Source organism: Oncorhynchus kisutch, linkage group LG14 (genome assembly GCF_002021735.2).
Source record: "Oncorhynchus kisutch isolate 150728-3 linkage group LG14, Okis_V2, whole genome shotgun sequence".
Taxonomy (NCBI): Eukaryota; Metazoa; Chordata; class Actinopteri; order Salmoniformes; family Salmonidae; genus Oncorhynchus; species Oncorhynchus kisutch.
The window spans coordinates 31,957,624-31,973,556 of NC_034187.2; the positions used below are offsets into that span (position 1 = coordinate 31,957,624).

The window sequence follows — 15,933 nt, forward strand, 5'->3', positions numbered from 1 at the left end:
TACGCAGACGACACCATTCTGTATACTTCCGGCCCTTCTTTGGACACTGTGTTAACAACCCTCCAGGCAAGCTTCAATGCCATACAACTCTCCTTCCGTGGCCTCCAATTGCTCTTAAATACAAGTAAAACTAAATGCATGCTCTTCAACCGATCGCTACCTGCACCTACCCGCCTGTCCAACATCACTACTCTGGACGGCTCTGACTTAGAATACGTGGACAACTACAAATACTTAGGTGTCTGGTTAGACTGTAAACTCTCCTTCCAGACCCATATCAAACATCTCCAATCCAAAGTTAAATCTAGAATTGGCTTCCTATTTCGCAACAAAGCATCCTTCACTCATGCTGCCAAACATACCCTTGTAAAACTGACCATCCTACCAATCCTCGACTTTGGCGATGTCATTTACAAAATAGCCTCCAATACCCTACTCAACAAATTGGATGCAGTCTATCACAGTGCAATCCGTTTTATCACCAAAGCCCCATATACTACCCACCATTGTGACCTGTACGCTCTCGTTGGCTGGCCCTCGCTTCATACTCGTCGCCAAACCCACTGGCTCCATGTCATCTACAAGACCCTGCTAGGTAAAGTCCCCCCTTATCTCAGCTCGCTGGTCACCATAGCATCTCCCACCTGTAGCACACGTTCCAGCAGGTATATCTCTCTAGTCACCCCCAAAACCAATTCTTTCTTTGGCCGCCTCTCCTTCCAGTTCTCTACTGCCAATGACTGGAACGAACTACAAAAATCTCTGAAACTGGAAACACTTATCTCCCTCACTAGCTTTAAGCACCAACTGTCAGAGCAGCTCACAGATTACTGCACCTGTACATAGCCCACCTATAATTTAGCCCAAACAACTACCTCTTTCCCAACTGTATTTAATTTTAATTAATTTATTTATTTGGCTCCTTTGCACCCCATTATTTTTATTTCTACTTTGCACATTCTTCCATTGCAAAACTACCATTCCAGTATTTTACTTGCTATATTGTATTTACTTTGCCATCATGGCCTTTTTTGCCTTTACCTCCCTTCTCACCTCATTTGCTCACATTGTATATAGACTTGTTTATACTGCATTATTGACTGTGTTTGTTTTTACTCCATGTGTAACTCTGTGTCGTTTTATCTGTCGAACTGCTTTGCTTTATCTTGGCCAGGTCGCAATTGTAAATGAGAACTTGTTCTCAACTTGCCTACCTGGTTAAATAAAGGTAAAATAAATAAATAAATAAAATTAGCCAGCAACAGTGATTGAAAAAAAAAAAAAAATAGGTACTATACTGTATTTTGAGTTGAGCTGTAAGATTTCAGCTTTTGGAGAGTCCCACTGGTTAAGATTGAGCGATAATTTTTAAATGGAAAAGACAGGTGGCGCCGGAGCTCAAACGTGAATCACCAGAGAGGTGGGCTTTGGTTGTAACGCACCAATCACGAGTCTTGTTGGGTTCAAGGGTTAAAGGTTACAAGATGGCGGCGACCAAACGAGTGCTGTATGTTGGTGAGTTGGCTACTCTTTGCAATAGTTTTTGTACGTAGTTACTGTGTAGTTGAAAAAAACATATCTTAGTAATCTCCTGGCAATTAAGCTACACATTATTTACGTGTAAAGTGGACCAGTCTGTGAATAAGCTGGCTAGATAGTTAGCTAGTTGCAGGCAGCAAGTGTGTGTAACGTTAGCAATTTAACGTCTATCAAGCTGTTGGTTGTTGTAATGCCCCATTCGTGATATTATATGAACACCTTTAGTTATAAAAGCTTGAAAGAACGTTTTATCTGATTTGAATCAACTCATACTAAACTAACTTGATTGTGTGTGCCTGTTGTGTTGACAGGTGGTCTCACAGAAGAGGTGGACGAAAAAGTGCTGCACGCGGCATTCATTCCGTTCGGGGATGTCACAGACATTCAGATTCCAATAGACTATGAAACAGGTCAGAATAAATGGCTTTACCATTCAAATTTGGCATAAACAATCAGCTGAATCAGTAAAAAGAAAGTAATCTATCCGTCCTGTTTACTTAGCCGGAGCAAACTGCTACTGTTTGTGGATGAAACCCTGAAGTTTAGAGCAGACGTTAACGTCTCATGTTATTGTTTACTTTGCAGAGAAGCACAGAGGATTCGCCTTCATTGAATTTGAATTGGCAGAGGTAAGTTTAATGAAAACCTCAATGTAAGTATACAAAATTATGTTGGAGATGCTAGCTAGTTACCACTGTGAGGTCATTCCACAGGTTCAGCATGGATCGCGGTATGCTTTAAAAATTATTTTACATACATTTAGGGTCATTTCACATAAATATCATATCGTACAGTATTGTGATTTTTAGACATGGTTAACGTCCACATTCATGTTTTCAGATTTATTATGTATTTTGATGACCACATTATTGACGTTTAGTGAAAATTGATTTGATCACTGCTGTGTTTTGTAGAATTCTAGCATTGCGCCTGTTTGTCGCGTCACCTAACATCCTAATCTAGGTTATGGTGGATGGTCATTAGTCATCATGGTGATTGTGTTGTACTGGTTTGCTGTGATTGTCTTTCATCCCCCTCTTCATCTTCCACAGGATGCTGCAGCTGCTATTGATAACATGGTGAGTGTTTGCTTCCCACTAACAAATTGGTTTAACGAACAGTGATTTGCATTATCCCTTGTTTTGATAGTATGTACTCTGAGACAGTGACTCACATGTTTAAAAGCTGTGGTATTGGACAATTCTCATTGATGCATGTTTTCCCTCTGTTTTATTGACAGAATGAGTCAGAGTTGTTTGGAAGAACCATCCGGGTCAACATTGCCAAACCTATGAGGATCAAAGAGGGCTCTTCTCGTCCAGGTGAGTGATATGCGTTAGTCTCTCTAAAAAGACTTTAAACTGTCCCATGGCTTTTAGATGTGGTAAAACTAACTGTATACCATTTCCTCAGTTTGGTCGGATGATGATTGGCTGAAGAAGTTCTCGGGAACGACTGTCGAAGACGCTGAGGTTACGGAGTCCACTGGAGAATCAGCCAAATCAACAACAGCAGATGTAAGTTGACTGTGTGTTCCTGCCTGTCTCTGTGAGTGTAGTACATTGCATAGTATCATATTATGATCTTAAAGCCTGACACGATAATATATTATCACTGATTGCAGGGCGAGCCCCCAGCCAAGAAGGGCAGAACGAACCCCCAGGTTTACATGGACATCAAGATTGGCAACAAGCCAGCAGGGAGACTGCGCTTTCTGCTCCGAGCAGACATTGTTCCTATGACAGCAGGTATCTATGCTCCTCCTTGTTATAAAGTACCAGGGACATTTCTGAAAATAGAACACTTAATCATTAGACTTCAGGGATTATTTAGGGATATTCAAATACAATTGTATTTGTCACTCTGTATACAATAATAGTTTAACATGATTTTTGAATTACCACATCTCTGTACCCCACACATACAATTATCTGTAAGGTCCCTCAGTAGAGCAGTGAATTTCAAACACAGATTAACTACAAAAACCAGGGAGATTTTACAATGCCACGCAAAGAAGGGCACCTATTGGTAGATGGGTAAAAATTAAAAAGCAGACATTGAATATCCCTTTGAGCATGGTAAAGTTATTACACTTTGCTGGTGAATCAATACACCCACTCACTACAAAGATACAGGTGTCCTTCCTAACTCTGTTGCCGGAGAGGAGGGAAACCGCTCAGGGATTTCACCATGGCTGTGATAGAACTGAGGATGGATCAGAGTTGTAGTTACTCCACAATATTAACTTAATTGACAGGGGAAAGAAGGAAGCATGTACGGAATACAAATATTAATCAGTGCACTAAAGTAATGTGGCAAAGCAAGTCACTTTTTGTCCTGAATATAAAATGTTATGTTTGGGACAATCCATTACAACATAATACGGAGTACCTCTCTCTGTATTTGCAAGCATAGTGGTGGCTGCATCATGTTATGGGTATGCTTGTAATCGTTAAGGACTGGGGAGTTTTTCAGGATTAAAACAAATCTACGGAATGGAACTAAATCAAATCACATTTTATTTGTCGCATGCGCCGAATACAACAGGTGTAGTGTAGACCTTACCGTGAAACGTTTACTTTACAAGCCCTTAACTCTTATTTTTCTTAAAACAGCATTGTTGGTTAAGAAAATATTTCCTAAATAAACTAAAGTTAAAAAAAATGATATACAAAAAAACCACAGTAAAATAATGACAAGTCTATATACGGGGTACCGGTACCAACCACAGGCAAAATCCTAAATGAAAACCTTGTTTAGTATCCTTTCCACCAGACACTGAGATTAATTCACCTTTCAGCAGGACAATAACCTAAAACAAAAGGCCAAATCTACACTGGAGTTGCTAACCAAGAAGACAGTGAATGTTCCTAAGTGGCTGAGTTACAGTTTTGACTTAAGTCTACTTGAAAATCTATGCTAAGACCTGAAAATCGTTGTCTAGCAATTGTCAACCAATTTGAATAGAATAATGGGAAAATGTTGCACAATCCAAGTGTAGAAAGCTCTTAGACTGCCAAAGGTGCCTTTACAAAGTATTGACTCAGGGGTGTGAATACTATGTGAATTAGATATCTGTGTTTAAAAAATTCTGTAAACACTTTTACTTTGTCATTATGGGAAACATTTTGAAACATTTTGAATGCAGGCTATAACATTGTGGAATAGGTCAAGGGGTATGAATACATTCTGAAGCAGGGTGAAGTGACTGGGTATCAGGATGTATCAAATCAGAGCTCATATGTAAAGCAGGAAACATGCAGCTAGTCTGAAGTACTGTATGCTTGTTAAATAGAAGGAGCATCCCCTAAAATCTCCAACCCTCTCGACCCTGATATCTCCTATAGAAAACTTCCGCTGCTTGTGCACACATGAGAAGGGCTTTGGCTTCAAAGGCAGCAGTTTCCACCGCGTCATCCCTCAGTTCATGTGTCAGGGAGGAGACTTCACCAACCACAACGGTACTGGGGGCAAGTCCATCTACGGGCGCAAGTTTGACGATGAGAACTTTGTCCTCAAACACACTGCTGCAGGTGAGACACGCCCAGGTCTAAATGGCTGTCTGTGAATTAATTTGTAGAGTGGTGAGGAAGTGCACGAGAGGCATTGCCATACGCAGATTTGGTTGAATATGGTTTCTGATCACAATGCTCTCCTCTCATGTGTAATAGGTCAGCTCTCAATGGCTAACTCTGGAGCAAACAGCAACGGCTCTCAGTTCTTCATCACCTGTGATAAAACGGATTGGCTGGATAACAAACATGTGGTGTTTGGAGAGTTGATGGAGGGCATGGAGGTGGTCAAAGCCATGGAGGTAAGCGGTGGAGAGGGACATGCATGGGTGGTTAGACTGTGAAGAAGTTGTGTACTAAGACTGTCATGTTGTTTTTCTGTCCCCACAGGCGGAAGGAACAAAAGAAGGCAAGCCCAAGCAAAAAGTGATCATTTCAGACTGTGGAGAGTATGTTTGAGTTGAAGTACAGAAGAGTGACTGTTGTATGTTAATGTAGCTCTGTGTGACTGAATGTTTGAGAAAAATGAGCAGTGTCAGACTGCAGAATTGTTAAAAGGGCAAATGTTGTATCATGTACTGCAGTTGCCTATGACTCATCTGCTGTACATGGATTGTTCCTGTTGGTTCCACCTTCTCTGTGATGTAAATATTGCAAACACTTTTTTTTATAATGAACATGAACAGCTTCTGTGTCAATTTCACATTTTCCAGATGTAAAATGAAACGTTTTGTTGTATTTCACAATACTGTACCAACATCTACTCACTATAAAATTGACCTGTTTTAGATTAAATGTTTTTGGTCATGTATTTTCTCCGCTATTTTTTAAATAAAATGTCTGAAATGAAAGCCTATGTTCAGCAGCTCCAGTCCAAATTATACTGAACTAAAATAAACGCAACATGTAAATTGTTTCATGAGCTGAAATAAAAGATCCCAGAAATGTACCATTTGCACAAAAAGCTTATTTTTCTCTTTTAGTGCACAAATTTTTATTACATCCCTGTTAGTGAGCATTTCTTCTTTGCCAAGATAATCCATCCACCTGACAGGTGTTGACATATCAACAAGCTGATTAAACAGCATGATCATTACACAGGTGCACCTTGTGGACAATAAAAGGCCACTCTAAATTGTGTAGTTTAGTCACAACAATGCCACATGTCAAGTTGAGGGAGCATGCAATTGGCATGCTGACTGCATGAATGTCCACCAGAGCTGTTGCCAGAGTATTGACTGTTCATTTCTTTACCATAAGCCGCCTCCAACGTCATTTTAGAGAATTTGGGAGTACGTCAGACCGGCCTTACAACTGCAGACCATGTGTAACTATGCCAGCCCAGGACCTCCACATCTGGCTTCTTCACCTGCGGGATCGTCTGAGGCCAGCCAGACAGCTGATGAATCTCTGGGTTTGCACAACTGAATAATTTCTGCACAAACTATCTCGGGGGAAGCTCATCTGCATGCTCGTAGTCCTCACCAAGGTATTTACCTGACTGCGGTTCGGAGTCGTAACCGACTTCAGTGTGCAAATACTCACCTTTGATGGCCGCTGGAGAAGTGTCCTCTTCACGGATGAACCCCGGTTTCAACTGTACCTGGCAGATGGCAGATGGCATGAATGGCGTGGTGTGGAAGAACGGTTTGCTGATGTCAACGTTGCGAACAGAGTGCCCCATGGTGGCTGGGGGGTTATGGTATGGGCAGGCTTAAACTACAGACAACAAACACAATTGCATTTAATCAATGGCAACTTGAATGCACATAGATACCATGACGAGATCCTGAGGCCCATTGTCGTGCCATTCATCTGCCACCATCACCTCATATTTCAGCATGAGGCAAATGGTGGTCACACCACTTGTTTTCTGATCTACGCTCCTACTTTTTCTAATGTACACTATACAAAGGTATGTGGAAACAAGTTAAAATTAGTGGATTTGGCTATTTCAGCCACACCCGTTGCTGACAGATGTATCGAATTGAGCACACCGCCATGCAATCGCCATAGACAAACATTGGCAGTAGAATGTCTCAGTGACTTTCAATGTGGCACTGTCATAGGATGCCACCTTTCCAACAAGTCTGCTCTGCTAGAGCTGCCGCAGGGAAAACTGTACGCGCTGTTATTGTGAAGTGGAAAAGTCTAGGAGCAACAAAGCTCAGCCGCAAAGTGGTAGGCCACACAAGCTCACAAAACGGGACTGCCGAGTGCTGAAGCATGTACCACGTAAAAATGCAACACTCACTACTGAGTTCCAAACTGCCTCTGGAACTGCTTCTGGAAGCAACGTCAGCACAAGAACTGTCCGTTGGGTGCTTCATGAAATGGGTTTCCATGGCCCAGCAGCCGCACATAAGCCTAAGATCACCATGTGCAATGCCAAGTGTTGGCTGTAGTGGCGTAACGCTCGCCGCCATTGGACTCAAGAGCAGTGGAAACGTTCTCTGGAGTGTTGAATTAAGTTTCACAATCTGGCAGTCTGACAGACAAATCTGGGTCTGGCGGATGCCAGGAGAACGCTACCTGCCCCAATGCATAGTGCCAACTGTAAAGTTTGGTGGAGGAGGAATAATGGTCTGGGGCTGTTTTTCATGTTTCGGACTAGGCCTCTTAGTTCCAGTGAAGGGAAATCTTAACGCTGCAGTATACAATTACATTTTAGACCACTCAAACTCAACTCTGGACCTCAAAGACAGTTCCACTGCATTTTTCATTGTTCCCCTCTAATCAGGGACTGACTTACACCAGGTGTGTGCAATTAACTATCAGGTAGAATAGAAAACCAGCAGGTTCCGGACCTCGTAGAGTAAGAGGTGAGTACCCCTGTTCTAGACCATTCTGTGCTTTTAACTTTGTGGCAACAGTTTGGGGAATCCTTTTCCTGTTTAAGCAGGACAATGCCCCACTCCACAAAGCAAAGTCCAAACAGAAATGGTTTGTTGAGCCAGGCCTAATCGCCCAACCTCACTAATGTTGTTGTGGCTGAATGGAAGCAATTCCCTGCAGCAATGTTTCAACATCTAGTGGAAAGCTTTCCCAGAAGAGTGGAGGCTGTTATAGCAGCAAAGGGGGACAAACTCCATATAAATGCCCACGATTTTGGAATGAGATGTTCGATGTGCAGGTGTCCACATACACTACCTGATCAAAAGTATCTGTGACCCACAGACTCATATCTTTATTCCCAGTAATGTGAAATCCATATATTAGGGCATAAGGCATTTATTTCAATTGACTGATTTCCTTAAATTAACTGATAACTTCAAATATTTTGAATTAATGCATGTTTATATTGTAGTTCTGTACATTTAAATGGCCCGTGAAACCGCTCATCCGCAAGGTTCACGAGCCCCACCCGCCACACCTGAACAAGTTCATTGTTGCACGACAACATCGCTATGTGTGACTGACTGCTCCACCCACACGCCTGCGTTGAGAAACCGATTTTCATCGGTAGGGTCGCATTCAAAGGGTGTTTCTCCGTTCCTATTCGGACTGCAACTTCCCCGACTGAGTTTATGGTCCTTTTGTCATAGACATTTTGAAGTGTAAGTACATGATTTGTTTACATTTCCACCTGTGTATCAATACTAGTAGTGTAAGGTTATTAGATTACGATAGAGAAAGTTTGGGTTATTTTTCATTGGTTGAAGAGACTGCGTTTAGGAAAGATTATCTCTATTCTTTTTCTATTATTCAGCGAACTCACTAGAATAAACAATTGGGGAATAAAGTACTGTAGTTGCTGCATAGCCTGTCGGTGTTAAGACCTACTCTGAACATTTAACTTGCCTTTTTGCAATAGTTAACTTGCTCCTAAATAGGAATCTTGTCATGTACTTTTAGGACATGGGTGCTTTTGCCATCCTTGATACATACACATTATTATTCATCATTCAATCTAATTTTGAAAAAGACGGTAAGTGTGAAAATAGCTCCCAGTTATGCCTATTTATTGAGAATTTTACACAGGGAAAAAACAATTATGTGTGAATAAAAAATGGGAATAATGTACCAAATCAGTTGTCCAACGGAATGTATTCAACTGAAATGGGTCTTCTGCACATTTCAGTTTAAACCTCTCTGAATCTGCCTTAATCGACATCCACGTCTTCAGCGCCCGGGGTTAAATATATACAGGGCCAGTCAAAAGTTTGGACACACCTACTCATTCCAGGTTTAAAAAAAAATGTTTTTACTATTTTCTACATTGTAGTATAATAGTGAAGACATCAACACTATGAAATAACACATTGAATCATGCAGTAACCAAAAAATGGTTAAACAAATCTAAATATATTTGAGATTCTTCAAAGTAGCCACCATTTGCCTTGCTGACAGCTTTGCACACTCTTGGCATTCTCTCAACCAGCATCATGAGGTAGTCACCTCGAATGCATTGAATGAACAGATGTGTCTTTGTGGAAGTTAATTTGTGGAATTTCTTTCTTTCCTTGATGTGTTTCACCCAATCAGTTGTGTTGTGACAAGGTAAGGGTGGTATACAGAAGATAGCTCTATTTGGTAAAAGACCAAGTCCATATTATGGCAAGAACAGTTCAAATAAGCAAAGAGAAATGACAGTCCATCATTACTTTAAGACATGAAGGTCAGTCAATGTGGAAAATGTCAAGGACTTTGAAAGTTTCCTCAAGTGCAGTTGCAAAAACCATCAAGCGCTATGATGAAACTGGCTCTCATGAGGACCGCCACAGGAAAGGAAGACCCAGAGTTACCTCTGCTGCAGAGGATAAGTTCATTAGAGTTACCAGCCTCAGAAATTGGAGCCCAAATCAATATATTACAAGTTGAAGTAACAGACACATTTCAAAATAAACTGTGTAGAGAAGACTACGTGAATCAGGCCTTCATGGTCGAATTGCTGCAAAGAAACCACTATTAAAGGACACCAATAATAAGAGACTTGCTGGGGCCAAGAAACACAAATAATGGACATTAGAACGGTGGAAATCTGTCCTTTGGTCTGATTTTTGGTTGCAACTGCCGTGTATTTGTGAGACACAGAGTAGGTGAACGGATGATCTCCGCATGTGTGGTTCCCACCGTGAAGCCATGGAGGAAGAGGTGTGATGGTGTGGTGGTGCTTTGCTGGGGACACTGTCAGTGATTTATTTAGAATTCAAGGCACACTTAACAAGCATGGCTACCACAGCATTCTACAGCGATATGCCATCCCATCTGGTTTGGGCTTAGTTTAATTTATTTTTCAATATGACAATGACACAACACACCTCCAGGCTGTATAAGAGCTATTTTACCAAGGAGTGTGATAGTGCTGCATCAGATGACCTAGCCTCCACAATCCCCCCGACCTCAACCAAATGGTGATGGTTTGGGATGATTCTGACCGCAGAGTGAAGGAAAAGCAGCCAACAAGTGCTCAGCATTTGTGGGAACTCCTTCAAGACTGTTGGAAAAACATTCCAGGTGAAGCTGGTTGAGAGAATGCCAAGAGTGTGCAAAGCTGTCATCGAGGCAAAGGGTGATTGCGCATTAAGAAGGAAAGAAATTCCACAAATTAACTTAAGGCACACCTGTTAATTGAAATACATTCCAGGTGACTACCTCATGTAGCTGGTTGAGAGAATGCCAAGAGTGTGCAAAGCTGTCATCAAGGCAAAGGGTGGCTACTTTGAAGAATCTCAAATATAAAATATATTTTGATTTAACCATTTTTTGCTTACTACATTATTCCATGTGTTATTTCAAAGTTTTGATGTCATAACACCAGTTATGTTTTTGTTCACTCATACTCAAAGGCCATCTCTTCCCCCTAATCCCTCTCTCTCTGTTCTATAGATGGCTGGAAGTAAAGAACACTCCAGAATTTGACTTGAGATCTCAACCAACAGTTTTCAACCGAAAAGGGTTTCTCACACCATCCTCCATCTTAACTTCCGTCAGAGAGGTAGATTGTGAGTCAGCTTCCCAATGAACTGGGCATTCCTCCAGGGCCTCCTCAGTGGGGTGAACAAGTACTCCACGGCATTCGGCCGTGTGTGGCTGTCCGTTGTCTTCCTCTTTAGGGTCATGGTGTTTGTCGTGGCAGCAGAGAAGGTGTGGGGGGATGAGCAGAAGGACTTCCAGTGCAACACGGCCCAGCCTGGCTGCCATAATGTCTGTTACGACCACTTCTTCCCTGTGTCCCACATCCGCCTATGGGCCCTGCAGCTCATCTTTGTCACCTGTCCCTCCTTCATGGTGGTGATGCATGTGGCCTACAGAGATGAACGTGAGCGCAAACACACGCTCAAATATGGCGAGGGCTGTCGGAAACTTTACAAGAACACCGGCAAGAAGCGCGGGGGGCTGTGGTGGACCTACGTCCTGACCCTTGTCTTCAAGATAGCCGTGGACGGCACCTTTGTGTATTTAATCTATCATATCTACGAGGGCTATGACTTCCCCTCTCTCATCAAGTGTGAGCAGAAGCCCTGTCCCAACAAGGTGGACTGCTTCATCTCTCGCCCCACAGAGAAGCGTATCTTCACCATTTTCATGGTGGTCACCAGCCTGGCCTGTATCCTGCTATCTTTCTTTGAGATCCTGTACCTGGTGGGGAAACGATGTAAAGAGTGTTGCACCCAGATACACCAATCACGCAACTCCACCATCCAGTCACGCCAGGGCGTCATGGCTACGTCTCTGGTGATCGGTGGCAAGAATCAAATGGAGTCCAACTCTCTAAAGTTGCCCAGCAAGGATGCCTCAGCCCCATCTTATACTCAAGGTTGGGGAGTAACTGATTACATGTAATCAGTAACATGTAACCTGATTACAAAACAAAAAAAAGGTAATCAATTCCGTCACCAACAAAAATATTGTAATCAGATTACAGATACTGTTGATTACTTTTACATTTAGAAAAGATTTTTGGCAACAAAAAAAATACATGAACACCTTTCTGTTTTCTCTGACATTCAATTCAGCATTGAAAAAAGGTTTCAAGTTTAAGTTTGTTCCACCTGAGCGAGTCTGACCACAAGTGAAAGACCACTATGATGACACACCAAAAAGAGAGAATGTAAAGAAGTCGAATAACGAGTCTGGAGGCAGTGAGAAGTATCTTCCATCTCTCTTCTGGATAGGCAAGACATGGCCAGGGTTCTTCATTGTTCCTCTGTAGGCAGTGTTTACTTACCTTTGTGTTGATGACCGGAGTTCCCGCCCCACTCCCGCACACTGACTCGGTACCGGTACACCCTGTATAGCCTCTTTATTGTGTTACTTTTTTAAAACTTTAGTTTATTTAGTAAATATTTCCTCAACTCTATTTCTTGAACTGCATTGTTGGTTAAGAACTTGTAAGTAAGCATTTCACGGTAAGCTCTACACCTGTTTTATTCGGCGCATGTGACCAATTTGATTACAACACAATCAAATGAATTGAGTCACTTTAAATAAAACATCCATCATTAGCAGAGTTTTGCACCAGGGCTGGGCAATGTGATATATTCTCAAGTTATTTGTTTGCTGTCTACCACACCTCACAACTTTACCATTGTTATTTTTCGGGAAGGACTCAACCCTTGCCACACTGTGCCCACACCATTGCTGTTCTTATGCCCTGGGAAGTGTTACCTGTCTCATCCTCCGTTACTAATAGCAGAGGCGGCTTTAGGCTTTGTTGTGAAAAGATGGCACATACGTCAATATTGTCAGATGATTAAAGATTTTTTAAATCCTTCTGGATATTGAGAGACTATTTTTTTTTTGGTCATGTTGTTTGTCAGTAGGTTATGCACAACTATGGCTTGAATACTGACGATTCATTTCTGTGTTCATGTGTATGTTTAGATTATAAAATACATGCACTCTGCACAAAGCCAGTAAAGCGTGTTGATTTGAATGTGTTTCAGTAAACATAGTTGTTGATGATATGTCCCAGAATGTATATTACATGGATGCAAACAGTGAGGTCCACTTATAAGTATATTTACATATTTTTATCAAAGTACAGTTGCAGTTGATCTATTTCACTTTTTTGTTTGTATATTTATACAATGCAATTTATGTATTTTTCTAATAAATTTGATAAATACAATGACTGAAGTGCACAACAGACAGTATTCAAATGAAGGGTTTTTTTGTTCAAAGATTCTTAAATAAGGATCAAGACCATGAATAAAGTCCTTGAGTATGGTAGGAAATATACTTTATTTCAGATTAATCATAATTTCTGAATTATACAGTATCAGTCCCCTTTTACTCTCTTGTGACAGCCTTGGATGGTTTGGTTCTGGGTGCTGATATTAGTCCCATATCATCACCAGTGCATTAGTCACAGCAGTTATTCATATAGCTCATTCTATATGGGGACCAGAACATATGAAGCACACTCTCATTGTATAAGAGGACCTGTCCATTTATCAGAACATCCCTGGTCATCTCTACTGCCTCTGATCTGGCGGACTCACTAAACACACGTTTCGTTTGTAAATTATGTCTGAGTTTTGCAATGTGACTCTGGGTATCTGTAAATAAAATAAAAACAAGAAAATGGTGCCGTCTGATTTGCTTAATATAAGGAATTTGAAATGATTTATACTTTTACTTTTGGTACTTAAGTATATTTTAGCAATTACATTTACTTTTGATATTTAAGTGTATTTAAAACCAAATACCTTTAGATTTTTACTCCCAAGTAGTATTTTACTGGGTGATTCACTTTTACGTGAATCCTTTTCTATTTAGGTATCTTTACTTTTACTCAAGTATGACAATTGGATACTTTTTCCACCACTGCCATTTGTATGAATAGAGGTTGGGTCCCCAGTTTAACACGTCAGCCAGAACTGTAGACCCCCCCCCCCCCAGTGGAGGAATTTGACCATCTCTGGGACAGGTTCTGAGTTGGTGACTCCTCTGTTTACATGGAAATGAGAGAAAAGAAAAGGGATGATATGTGTAGTAAAGGTGAACACGGGGCTGTGAGGTGAAATCAAACAAGTTACTCTCACTTGGTATTCCAGAAAGGCATTTAAAGTTGTTCAATGATGTGTATGTTTTTGTCTTCTGTAATAGTCAACCAGGAATCAAGGAGGGACCATGTCTGTTGACACAGTGAATGTAATCTGCCTGTATCCTTTCTCTCTATTCAGCGCCTTGAATAAGGACTTGTGGGTCTTTTACTGCGTATACAAAGAAAATAACACACCTTTGCAGCAGCAAGACTGTACAGGATTCTCTGTTAGTTCTGCCCCAGCTCCTCATCTTCTGTTTGTACATCGCCCTATAAGACAAGTACTGACACAGAACATTGGAGTAGTTTTCCTGGTCTATTCTCTCAGCGTGTGGAGACATGCGCTGCACAGCGGTTGAGTCATGGGCTGCATTCCATCAGGTGTGCCCGTCCAACTGCCTGGATCAGTTGTCATTAAACTGGAGCCAAAAAGGAACTTTCCACTCCATCCCTGTCTCCTAGACCTAGTACATAAATTACAGCAAGTGTTGCCAGGGAAGATGTTGACGTGTCTTATAAGAGGCCTATGACCATTGTAAAGATTCCTGAAGTGTGATATCTGGGAGGATCTTTTCTTACAATACCTGATGATAACTTTTAGTCTAGTGGTGAACCATTACCATCATGCCTCATTCTCAAAATCCTTTGTCTGTGTAGTTACGTTGAGCCTAACTGTCATATTGGCTGCATTTACACAGCCCAATTCTGATATTTGTTTCCCTAATTTGTAATTTGACCAAACAGATCAGCTCTTTTGACAGTCATTTGGCAGAATATCAGAATTTGTGTAAAACACAGCCCTTGATTGAGCGACTAAAGGATTGCATGGATCTATTGGATGAGTCGTTGTGAATAGCCTGTGGAATGTGAATAGAGGTAGAATACTTCTCCTTGGTGGATGTGAACAAAATACAGAAAAATAGAAACCAGTTCAAGGGCAGGAATGTATGTGGGGGAGATTGCCCATTCACTGAGCTGAGACCTCTGATGCGTGGGCAAAGTGGATGAACAGTAAACACTAGTTGAGAGAGGTGTTATATGAAATGAAGAAAGTGTTTGATGTCATTGAAAGTTCACATCCCATGGGTACATACGTGTGATCCCAGTGTGTTATAATCCTGAAGCATTAGTACGTATCAGCCTGTATGAAATATAAAATATGTCAATAGCTCAGGTGTGTTTGTGTGTCTGTTTGAGAACATGGATGCTCAAATACATACTATTCACACACAGTAAAGTTGAATGCACATGTAGGAACTGTACATTCATATAACATAAGCCTTTTTGCCTTTGTTGTGTCATGCGTGGGGACATGCAGTAACGCGTTGAATAGAGGCAATCCTCCTCATAGAGCTGATATGTTCTGACATGTTTGGGGAATTATCACAAGTAGATATTTGATGATGTTTTCCATACACCACACATCTGGGAGTTTTTTTGTTTTGCCCACAAATATTCTCCCAACAAAGATGTTCCTATGGCCATCTGAAAATATACTGATACTCTTTGTCCTGGGAACATCAACACAGCCATCCAGTAAAAGACATTGTGAACATCTTCTATGAAAGCTTATCTCCAAAGTTTGCTCATAAAAGTGGGTGGTTGCTGGTCGTATCAAGGAGAAATGAGCCACAGTCCATTTCCTTGGAGATTTAGATTTGGGATGATCTCCATAGTAAGCAAAAACCTTCTAGTTCAGTCCATCCCTGGCCTCTCGATAACCATGAAGAATAAGGGAATAAAGAGACAACAAAGGAAGGTCTCTGCATGTCAGTGAAACAAAAAAAAGTAAAAATAACATTTGTTCAATGAAAAGAGGGTAGAGAAACAATGAAAAGTCAGGTAACTTTAAAAAACAACAACAGGTAATATGATAAGGAATTGCTGTGC

The 15,933-nt window shown here is 41.2% G+C and overlaps 2 protein-coding genes across 4 annotated transcripts; both read left to right on the top strand.

The window, feature by feature from the left end:
* The first annotated feature begins 1,389 nt into the window (after positions 1 to 1,389).
* On the top strand, positions 1,390 to 6,000 carry LOC109903958 (peptidylprolyl isomerase E (cyclophilin E)). Of its 2 annotated transcripts, none has more exons than XM_020500993.2 (10): positions 1,390 to 1,515; positions 1,851 to 1,949; positions 2,125 to 2,168; positions 2,592 to 2,618; positions 2,780 to 2,861; positions 2,953 to 3,056; positions 3,164 to 3,287; positions 4,887 to 5,072; positions 5,211 to 5,353; positions 5,442 to 6,000. In XM_020500993.2, exons 1-10 carry the CDS (start codon positions 1,485 to 1,487, stop codon positions 5,508 to 5,510), a joined length of 909 nt encoding a protein of 302 aa, XP_020356582.1. In that variant the 5' UTR covers positions 1,390 to 1,484; the 3' UTR covers positions 5,511 to 6,000. The 2 variants fall into 2 exon arrangements, with proteins under 2 accessions (XP_020356582.1, XP_031644118.1); XM_031788258.1 differs by lacking the exon at positions 1,390 to 1,515 and adding an exon at positions 1,651 to 1,681.
* A 2,420-nt stretch (positions 6,001 to 8,420) lies between these two features.
* LOC109903164 (gap junction beta-4 protein) lies at positions 8,421 to 13,584 on the top strand. Of its 2 annotated transcripts, XM_031788260.1 has the most exons (3): positions 8,485 to 8,608; positions 9,133 to 9,237; positions 10,881 to 13,584. In XM_031788260.1, exon 3 carries the CDS (start codon positions 11,013 to 11,015, stop codon positions 11,835 to 11,837), a length of 825 nt encoding a protein of 274 aa, XP_031644120.1. In that variant the 5' UTR covers positions 8,485 to 8,608; positions 9,133 to 9,237; positions 10,881 to 11,012; the 3' UTR covers positions 11,838 to 13,584. The 2 variants fall into 2 exon arrangements, with proteins under 2 accessions (XP_020355394.1, XP_031644120.1); XM_020499805.2 differs by lacking the exon at positions 9,133 to 9,237 and having other exon boundaries at positions 8,421 to 8,608.
* The last annotated feature ends 2,349 nt before the right edge of the window (positions 13,585 to 15,933 follow it).